The 11358-nt window shown below is 39.9% G+C and overlaps 1 protein-coding gene across 1 annotated transcript; it reads right to left on the bottom strand.

The window, feature by feature from the left end:
• Positions 1-7040: 7040 nt before the first annotated feature.
• On the bottom strand, positions 7041-10972 carry L1TD1 (LINE-1 type transposase domain containing 1). Its single transcript, XM_006779627.1, is given in 4 exon segments — positions 7041-8324; positions 8327-8527; positions 10228-10473; positions 10475-10972. Coding segments are annotated over 4 exon segments (2229 nt in total).
• Between the last annotated feature and the right edge of the window lie 386 nt (positions 10973-11358).

Here is an 11358-nt window from a genome sequence, read left to right as displayed (position 1 = left end):
GGGGTGTGTTCTGGAGCCTCTGTGGCAGCCATTGATCAGAACTTGCCTGTCTTTCTCTCCCAGCCTGGCCAACAGCCATGCCTCCATTTCTTTCCAGGTCTCCACCAGGGCTGCTGATCAGCCCCACCTTTTTGATCAGCCTCATTGAGAGTCCAGAGATGCTGACTGGCATAGAAACTGGCCGATCAGAACCAAACCTGGAAAAAAAAACCCAAATCTGAGTCAATTGTGAGGAGTCAATGGCTGCCTAGGAGGTGGAGCTTTTGACTCTGACTGGCATAGAAACTGACCAATCAGAACCAGGGGAGGGCAGTTGGGAGCAACCAGGTTGGCAGGAAGGGCATTGGGGGCGAGATCAGGCTGGCAAGGGAGGGCAGTTAGGGTTGATCAGGCAGGCAGAGGCAGTTGGGAGCTCGATCAGGCTGGCAGGGAAGAGCAGTTAGGGGCGATCAGGCAGAGAGGTTAGGGGCTATCAGGCAGGCAAGCAGAGAGGTTAGGGGCGATCAGGAAGGCAGGCAGAGGGGTTAGGGGCAATCAGGCAAGCAGGCAGGTGAGTGGTTAGGAGCCAGTGGTCCCAGATTGTGAGAGGGGTGTCTGACCACTGGTTTAGGCCTGATTCTGTGGGGGTCCCCAATTGGAGTGGGTGCAGGCTGGGCTGAGGGAACCCCCCCTCCATGCACGAATTTCATGCACTGGGCCTCTAGTACAATAATAAACGTATTGCCGAAAAGCCAAGAGTCTACCTTTCAAAATCAAGAATGAGGTGTCATTATACATTGACTTAGGATTATTATCCACAGCTCTAATCCCAGGATGAGACAATGAACCAGCTGTGTAAGATGAGCTCAAGCCATTGTGCCAAAGCACTTTCTAATCCCTTATAACTTAGGGCCAGGCAAAGCCCGCCTCCATTTCAACTGTACTGTCCTTTTTAAAAAATATATATTTTTTGTTGATTTTCAGAGAGGAAAGGAGAGGAAGAAATAGAAACATCAATGATGAGAGAGAATCATTGACTGGCTGCCTCTTGCATGCCCCCTATCGGGGGCTGAGCCCAAAACCCAGGCAGGTGCCCTGACGGTGAATCGAACCATCACCTTCTGGTTCATAGGTCAGCCACTGAGCCACATCAGCCAGCCTGAACTGGGTTCTTTCTGCTAGAAAATAGTCTCACTGTTTTGATTCAAGCCCCACATGGGCAACACCCTTTGATATGATTATGCATTCATGCTGGCTGGATTTCAATTAATTTTTAAATTTGTTTTGGCTGCCTCTTGAGCAAATATAATTTTTTAAAATTAAAATTTACCTAATTAGAAAATAAATTCTCCTGGCTGGTGTGGCTCAGTGGTTGAGTGTTTACCTATGAACCAGGTGGTCACGGTTTGATTCCTGGTCAGGGCACATGCCCAGGCTGCTGGCTAGGTCCCCAATGTGGAGCATGTAGGAGGCAGCCAATCAATGTTTGTCTCTCATCATTGATGTTTCTATCTATCTCTCCTTCTCCCTTCCTCTCTGTAATAAAAATATATATTTTTTAAAAAGATAAATTCTTGGATGGCAGAGAATATGCCATAACTCTTCCCAGCAGACTTATCCTAATCTGTAGAGACCTATTGCCAGGCAGCCATGCCTAAATGTAGAGTCATTGGAAAACATGAATGGATAATGATGAATTTCCCTAAAGGCCTATACGCTTTCTGCTCCTAGTACAGCTGGCTCTGCTGGGAACACAGAGGCTTTCGCTTCTGAGTCTGGGGCAGAGGTGAGAGGGGCTCTGGGTCTAGAGGGGGCAGAACCACACCCCAATCTCTGGGGGCACAGCCAGGACCTTGCTTTTGAGATGCACACTTCTTGCATCAGGTTGTTGCTGTGTTAATTACTTGACAATTTGCAGCAGAATTCAGAATTTTTCAAACAATGGATTCAGGAGCATGGTGAAGTCGTGTTCTCAGGAACAATTTAATTTTGTGTTTTAATTTGGAAAGGATGAGAGAAAAGCTTAATATAAGTATCTTCTAGGCTTCCCAGTTGATTTGAAGAGAGAAATGACCTTGGGAAATAACGTCTTCAGGAAACTTGACTTGGGTGGGTAAACATACAATATACAGACAACATATTATAGAATTGTACACCTATATAACTGGGGTTAGCCAATGTCACCCCAGTAAATTCAATAAACATAAAAGTAAAAAATCCTCCCAAAGATAGGCAGAATTCACTGTTTGGGATTGAGTAGGACTATAATCATGCTGTGAGGAACTATTAAGTTCCAGAAAAAATAACATCATGAACATAATTATATTAATGTTTTTAATTTCATTGGTTTTGCAGCTTTGTTTGCAATTCACTTATAAGACTGTTTCCATTTTATAGTTGTATAAGAGCTTTAAGCCCAAGGAATTTAAAAATATACAAAGCTTGGCTGGCATAAATAACGTTATAATAAAAATTCTTTTAAAAAATACATTTTATTGATTTTTTACAGAGAGGAAGGGAGATGGATAGAGAGTTAGAAACATCGATGAGAGAGAACCATCAATCAGCTGCCTCCTGCACACCCTCTACTGGGTATGTGCCCGCAACCAAGGTACATGCCCTTGACCGGAATTGAACCTGGGACCCTTGAGTCCGCAGGCCGACACTCTATCTACTGAGCCAAACCGGTTAGGGCATAGTCAAAATTTTTATAACAGTCTTTTTCTTTAAAAAAAAGTCAGGCATGCCGAAACCGGTTTGGCTCAGTGGATAGAGCGTCGGCCTGCTGACTGAAAGGTCCCAGGTTTGATTCTGGTCAAGGGCATGTACCTCGGTTGCGGGCATATCCCCAGTGGGAGATGTGCAGGAGGCAGCTGATCGATGTTTCTAACTCTCTATCTCTCTCCCTTCCTCTCTGTGAAAAATCAATAAAATATATTTTAAAAAAATAATAAAAAAATAAAAATAAAAAAAGTCAGGCAGACCTCCAAGATCTTGGAGTAGGCAGGGATCCTGCTGCTGGACCTTGAGACATCTCGTTGGCTTTAGCATACAAGTCCAAGTAGGCATCTGGCCCGGCTCCTCACCTGTGCACCCCAACGAATAGGGTCAGACCTATTCATTTGTGCACCTGGAAACAGTCACTCCCAAGGCCTTTTTCCTTTGCAGCCTGTCCTGATGCAGCCAAGGTGGTGTGCTGCCAATGGTCATCTCCTCAGGGGCAACTGAAAGTTTTATATCTAAAAACATCTGGCTGCCCTGGCTGGGTAGCTCAGTTAGTTAGTGTCATCTCAACACAATGAGGTTTTGGGTTTGATCCCCGGTCAGTAAACATACAGGCACCAACCAATGAATACCTAAATAAGTGGAACAAATAAATGCTTCTCCTCTCTCTCAGATCAATAAAAGAATAACAACAAACAAAAACAAATAGCATTTGGTTGGCATCCCCACTGTCCTATGGAGTAAGAAGACCCAAAAACGTTGCCTGTCTCTCAAACAAATCTTGTTGAGATAGTGTGTTAGAAGGGAGAGAAAGGCAGCTGCCAATCATGTTGATGGGACAGGCCCACTTTTACCAGATGAACTGTACTTGCATATTTCAAACGTTTTAGAAAATCATTCACCCATTGGGGGAAAACAGAAGAAATCATGAAGGCAAGGAATTTCCAGGGATGCTCAATCTCTATCCTTATTGTATTCACATGAATATTCAAGTCATGCAGCTTAGTTAGATGTTGGTCTATTTGAAGTATTTCTGGTGACTACTGAGGGTTGTCTAGACATAGACAACTTCAACTTTGTGCCTGTAAAAGTTCCAGTACAGTGCTTATTTTAAAGGTATTATTGAGCACTCTTGCTTATATTCTCTCAACCTTACAGTATGGCACAACTATAAAGCATTCATGATCTTGGTACTGAACAGGAAAATTTCACCATAGTGTCTGCTTCTATATTGTTTTATTTCAAAAGCTTAAATAAGATGTCCTACTCTCATTGTTCTTCTAGTATAATAGCAATTCCCATGGTGTGCTAGGGAGGGTGAAGGAATTACTTAGACTTTCTGCAGGAATTAAGGGTGGTGCCATCACTAAGGGGTGAATAGTGATAATGTATTTTTTTCCCTTTTCTGTGTTTTTAGCTCTAATGGCTAAAAAAATAATTCTCTCTAAAACCAAAAAGAAGAGAAACAGAGGCGGACACACAATACCTAATCAAGCCTGAGAAACACTGGGGCAGGAACCCTATTTGCCAGTTGAAGATCCCAAGATTTCTGTATTTCCAGAATTAAAGCTGATATATTCTGTGGCTTTGAAATTGTGGGCCAAAATATTCTTTTATCCTTCTCTTTACCTTGGCAGCTATAGCAGATCTATAAAGCTCAAAAGGCTTTCTTGAATCTGGAAACCATCCGTTTGAGCTAAGAAGTTGGGCCTTTGCTTTCAAAGTGGAAATCTTAAAAGAAAGGACTGCATGAAGAATCCTGCCAGATGGAGAGACCTCACCAAATGCCTTAAATGTAAGTGGGTAGCTCTTTGGGCAGGAAACAGACTTGCTCAAGAGACTTTGGAAAAGGCAACGGGTAGACTTGAGTCCACTCAACTGACCCATTAGGGAATCAATCCTACATGAGACCCTGGAGATACTTGTCAAAGTATCTTGTAGTACCTTACATTGTGAAAATAGAGTACAGGAAGTCACCCCAACAAAGTAGAGGCCCATCTGGCAGTACAGGGCTCTTTGATGATGTGATCCTCATTATAAATACTCTGAAGACTACCTCTGTTCAGTCTCATTTCACACCCTGGGGAGATAGTTTTGTGGGTCTTTTTACACTTTGCTTTGGACTTTACAGTCTCCCCAGGTTACAGAGATGACATCATCCTAGGCCCAAGGATGAAAAAAGTCTCGAGGGGCCGAGATAGGAAGTGTGGACCCATGTTGGTCCCCTCCAAGAGCGACAACACAGGACATCCTGGGGTGGGTATCGCCAGACTTCAGTCTCCTTGAAGGCAAACCCCCTAAGAAACAGAAACCACTCTCACAAACTTTGAACCTTTCAAACCCCATTGTTTTTGGTAAAATAAACATTAATAACTTAATTATAAACAGCCTAATCTAAGATTTGGCTGTGGGAGAACATCCATTTTCTGAGGAAACCCATTTCCCCTTAGAGATGAATCACTCTTTCTGTACTTATCAACCTTTTGCCTGGTGTCCTGTGTTCTCCTTCATCCTGCATCTGCCCCTCAGGAATAGTTCAGTATAAAAGCTCCGTAGATCCACTTAGTCCCATCATAACAATTCTAGTTGAGTAGGAAACAGAGAACCTGGGCAACTTAGCCTTCACCATGTGGGCCTCTGGGTACAATCTGAGGAAGGATAAGGGAACGCAGTTGTCAAATAAAGGGGTTTTACGGAGTGATCCCAGGTGATCTGATCCTAAATTCCTAACTGGGAAGGTCATGAGTGCTCACATCCAGGCCCACTAACTGATCTAAGGTTTGAAGCGAGCTGTCCATTTTTCTTGTGCATTTAGGCTGGAACCTTTGAAATACCAGAATGCCCCTCCAAAGGGGGCATAAAGACTCAAAAGCACATCCTCTTATAAAAACAGAGAACTAGCACTTAGGGGCCAGGTACACACAGGTGGCAGGGAGCATGAGGGAGTTCCTTGTGGGACCAACAGTTGTCTGGAGTGTGGTTACATAAATCTACACACGAGGTAAAATTGCATGGAACTTTATACACATGTGAGTGCATACTGGCGTTAGTGAAGTCTGCATTCTTGTATAGGAGGCTAAATAGGACCCAAAGATATTCTCCCATTGAGCCTCTGGAGGCTTTTGCAGATACTTTGATTTCAGTCCAGTAATAAGATTTTGTATTTCTGGCTCCCATAACTTTTAAGGCATCAAGTTTGTGGTAACTTGTTATAGTGGCCATGTAAACCTAAAATGTGAGTAAAGTAATACGGATGTCCTGATTCTTATACTGTTCTTCAGTCTTATGTAAGATGTTGCTAGGGGAAGCAGGGTAAAGGGTATGTGGGACTGTTGTATTTTTGCAACGTCTTGTTAAATATTTCACAAGGGCAAAAAGTAAAGAGAGGGGTAAAAACTTGAAGCCACGAAGAGCAAAGCAACGGAGCGTAGAGAAAGATAATGTGGTGGGCAGTTTTCTGACCCACCCACCTCCAACCCGAATGAAAATGGCCTTCTCTGGTTCTCCCTCCATCTGCAAAAGTGAAAATGGCAATCAGCCCTGTTCTGCCTCTGAAGGGCAGGAAGCAGGATGTCCCATCTACTGAGGACTCTTACGGTAGGCACAAATATCACCTCAGAACGTTTACAGAAAGCTTGTAAGGAATTAACTAGTTAGAGTAAGAAGCCTGAGACTCTAGAGAAATTACTAATTTCCCCAGAGCCACACAGAATTAAAAGCTCAAAGCCAGGTCTGCTGAGGCCAGGGTATTTAAAAGAACCATTTTGTGGCAGGTCCTTGAAGACCAGAGTTAGGACTGAGCTGAGAAAGGAGAACCTAGTTTCAACTGCTGGAGAGAGGATACATTTATTTATTTAGGTAAACTGAATATATGGAATGAGCCCTTGTAATAAAAGCCATGAAACAATGATATCACCTTCTCCTTAATATCTTCGCGTAAAGCAATTCATAGTATTTATCAATAATTAAAACTGAGAGAAAGCTAATATCTAGCATTAGGGAAGAGATTCAATCTCACCATAGAATGGATTTATGCAATAAAATGCAAAAGTATTTAAGCCAGAATATTTAATAAGCAAATACATATTGAAAGGAAGATAGTTTAATTAAGACTAAGACCATATCAGAGCAATTATTGATAAATGACAATTTTAATATAGCCTTTAAATTTATCAACATCTAGGTACTATTGGTAATCTTCCTTTCCCCTCATCCCCAAGTATACTGTTAGCTAACCATCTTGTTGGATAAAATTGTGGCATTTTATTTTTGTTTTCCTTCATTTTGGGTGTGGGGAAAAAAATATATATTGTATTCTTTACATTGACCCTGGGTTGCTAAAATATATTCTCCAGTGATTCTTTCAAAGAGGGTATGCAAGAAATAAACTTTCTGAATTCTTCAATATAAAAAAATACCTTTGTTTTACCCTCAAAATCAAATGCCAATTTGGCTGGATATAAGATTCTAGGTTTAAAGCCTTTAGCCTCCAGACATCTTATGATACTGCCCCACTGACTTCTAGCATCCAGAGTATCCAATGATAAGTCTGCGGTCATTCTGATTCTTATTCCTCTGTAGGTTACCTGTTTTTTCTCTCTGGAAGCGGCTGTGATTTTTTCTCTATCACTGTAACTCCCAAATTTCACCAAGATGTGTCTAGGAGTGGTTCTCTTTTTATCAATTTTACTGGGTATTCGAAAGGCACTGACAATGTCCAGACTTGACCTTTTCTTTAGCTCTGCAAAGTTTTCTTCAATTATTTCCTTAACTATTTCCTCTGCTCCATTCTCTTTATTAACTTTTTCTGGAATGCCTATCAAACGGATGTTTGAGCTTCTGGATCTATCCTCTACCTCTCTTATTCTTTCTTTAATTATTATCTGTTTGGCCATTTGCCTTGTATCCTTAGAGAACTCTTCAATTCGATCTTCTAGATGATTTACTTTCTCTTTAAGTATGTCTATTCTAACACTCAGTGTAGATAGCTTTTTATTTCCAGGATGGTAATTTTTAATATCTCCAATCTCTTCTTGTATCTCTCTGAGTGAATTAATTACACTTCTCCGAAAGTTCTCTTCCGTTTCTTGTAATAAGTCTGTTTCCTTAGATGTTAGCTTACATTTCACCAATTTTTTCTTCTCAGAATCTGAAGCCAAATGAGTACAGGAAAGTTCTTTTTCCTCAGTCTGGGAGGTAGTCTCTTCTGCCTCCGAGTCCTCTCCTTCTGGCCACGGTGAGTACCGTTCGCTTTCCCACTCGGAGCTTTCTCCCTCCTGTAGCTCATAACATTCTGTCTCTTCAGTTAAAATACTATCCAACTCCTCACTTTCAGCTCCATGTGCCAGGCTATGATAGTGAAAGTTCTGTTGGTTACATAATTCTGAGGCCGTTTCTTCCTCCGGTCCTGAATACTCTGCCCCTTGCTCCAACTCTGAAACCTCTTCCTCCTCCCCTAGCTCCGAGTTCTCTCCTTCCTCCAACTCAGAAGCCTCTTGCTTCAGCCCTGAAGTCTCTTCTCCCTCCTCCAAGTCTTCCTCTTTTTCTTCCTCTTCTAACTCGCAGGCCTCTTCTTCCTCCAGGGCTTCTTTGTCCTGAGTCTCTGAAGCCTCTTCCTCATGAGTTCCTCCAAGTCTTCCTCTTTTTCTTCCTCTTCTAGCTCGCAGGCCTCTTCGTCCTGAGACTCTGAAGCCTCTTCCTCGTGAGCCTCTAAGCTTTTCACTTCCTCTGCCTCAGCAACCTTTACCTCTTCAATAAACAGAAAGCTCAGGCCATCACTGGTTGCTGCCACAGCTTCATACTTTGACGCTATTAGAGTTTTGTTCTGAAAGGCAAAAAAAAAAATAAAAAAATAAAATTGTTAAGGCAGTGAAACCTTTCACTCTGTAAATTAAATGACTGCTATTTGATGATTAGCAAATACCTCGCATATTATTTAAATGATTTGTTCTTAAAGGCTTGGATCCCCAAACAAGTCATTTCTACTGTGATCATCCATCACACCTGCAATGACTTGTGTAGTACTTCCAACAGATTGCCATGAGGTTGTGTATACTGTATTCCTTCTATAGTCCTAACCCTTAGTGCTTCAATAATGATTTGTGTTAGTGAATGGTTTGTTATATTTAGGGAGGATAAAGAGACTTTGTTATCTAACTTTAGAAAGATTAAAAACAATTACAACAACAACAAAAATCCACATTTACCTTTCTTCTCCCAAACAAGCAAATTTAAAGTTTTTAAAAGATCCCACTTGCAGTTCAAACTCTGGCCATATTAATTACAAGAAAAACATATTTTGCTCATGAATTGCAAGAATATTGTTAAAATGTAATCAACCCAGAGGAATCTACCAATCCAATTGGTAGAGGAATCTACCAATGCAATTTCTATCAAAACTCCAATGGCATTTTTCATGGACATGCAATCCTAAACTTTACATGAAACCACACACACAAATCTCATATATACAAAGCAAATCTTGAGGAAAAGAACAAAGCTGGAGACATCACATTCAAACTATATGGCATTGACATAAAAACAGAGTAATGGGGCAGAAATGAACTCATGCATATATAGTCAACTAATGTATGAAAAGCCAAGAATCTACAATGGGCAAAGCATAGTCTTTACCATATGGAAGAAAAGAGAGGGAAGAAGAGAAAAAAGAGAATCTCTACAGGTTACCTTTTAAGATCGAGGTTATAAAAATATTCAGGAAATAAGCTAAAGTGTTTTTAATGAATCAAGTACATGAGGGACATACTCTAATATGCTGTAAGAAAAGAAAACCTTTATATATTGGAATGGATAAAAGTTAGATATTAACATTAATGAACAACCAGACGGGTTTTAATAAAAAAGTTCTATATGCATTTCTCTGATTGCGAATAAAGAAAACTTAGCAGACTACTTAACACATTAAAAATTGAACCTAGCCTAGCCAGCTTGCTTCAATGGTTGAGCACTGACCTATAAACCAGGAAGCCAAGGTTCAATCCCTAGTCAGGGCACATGCCCAGGTTGCAGGCTCGACCCCCAGTAGGTAGGGGGCTTGCAGGAGGCAGCCAATCAATGATTCTCTCTCATCATTGATGTTTCTGTCTCTCTCCTCCCATCCTTTCTGAATTCAATAAAAATATATTTAGAAAAAGGAAAAGGAAAAAAAAAATGGAACCTAATTACTTATACTCAATATTTCTGTTCTTATTCCCAGTACGAGGGCTTTGTTAAACTCATTCAATTCTTTGTTTCATTTTTTCCTTTTAATTATTTAAAAGGTATTAAAAATAAATAAAATAAAAGCTATTGTTCTGGTTATAGCTTTAAATATTTAGCATATATTTATTTATCAAAGTCTGGTGTATGTATAATCTCCTCTCAAATTATTCACTCTTACTTTTCCCAAATTTCCAACACCACCAATCTAATCATTACTTTTAACACCATGCTCTCACTTTTAACAATTCCTTAAAAATTGCTTGGAAGACCAACTAAATAAGCTCTACAGATTTGTATGCTTACCATTTTTTCTTGAATCCCATATCTTCTTCCTCCTTTCTTCCTGTTTTCATTTTCTGGGAGAGCCCCTTTCAGTAATTCTTTCATAAAAGATTTTTGGCTGATAAATTTCCTGAGGCTTTGCATGTCTGAAAAAGTCCTGATTTCACCATCACATTTAAACGCTAACTTAATGGCATAAAAAATTTTTGGTTCAAAATCATTTTCCCTCAGAATATTGAAGACATTACTCCATTGCTTACTAAATATTTTCTTTAACTTTGTGATTTTCTGAATCATCCAGGGACAATTCCTTACCTTGGTTAGTATTGTAGTCTTCACTTTGGTCTAATTTGCTACTGAGTTTAACTATTTCACTTCTTTTAAAAGTCAAATTTTCAATATCCTCAATATAGTTTTCTCCTTCTATTTTCTCTACCAACCCTGTTTTTATCGATGTGATATCTTTTATTTGTTGCCACTCTTTTCTGGTACTGGGGTTCTTTGGATTTTTCAGTTCAAGCATTGTACTTTTTACTCCTAAAATTTCCTTTAGTTCATTTTTAAGAGATTCCCTTAACTCTACAACCATTAAGTCCATATTTTCCATCAAGACTTTAAACTTATTCATAATAACTGCTGATATGTCTTTGTATTTTAAATCCAATAACTGAACCATCTCAGTTTCTATCAACTGAATCATTTCCATGTGGAAGCTGCTTTCTAGTTTCTTTGCAAGTGTAGGAATTTCTGATTGTACACTGTACATGGTGAATATGTTATCAAGACTGGATTGTCTTCGTTTCCTGAAAAGGAATTTTGTTCTTGCACACCTGCTGGATTTCCCCTAAAATCTTTTTACAAAATCATCTGAAATATAAAAAAATAAAGAACTGTTTACTGAAAAATTCTTTAACAGTGAAACCCCATGCAAGTTAAGACCTGAATGTACTAAATCATCCAAACAGTAGCTAAACAGAAACTGACTGGTTCTCCATACCATTAACTTTCTGTTAGTATTAAGTAGATTAATTACAAGAAAATATTTTTTAAAAGTGCAATATACCAAATTTTGAAAATCTAAGGTGATTTGGATGGAATCTTACACAAAGGAAGCCCCCTTTTTGACTGAAGAGATTCACATTAACACTTTTT

Source organism: Myotis davidii, unplaced genomic scaffold (genome assembly GCF_000327345.1).
Source record: "Myotis davidii unplaced genomic scaffold, ASM32734v1 scaffold205, whole genome shotgun sequence".
NCBI classification, from domain to species: Eukaryota; Metazoa; Chordata; class Mammalia; order Chiroptera; family Vespertilionidae; genus Myotis; species Myotis davidii.
Note: the sequence above shows the minus strand (reverse complement) of the source record. Positions and strands in the feature narration are given on the sequence as shown.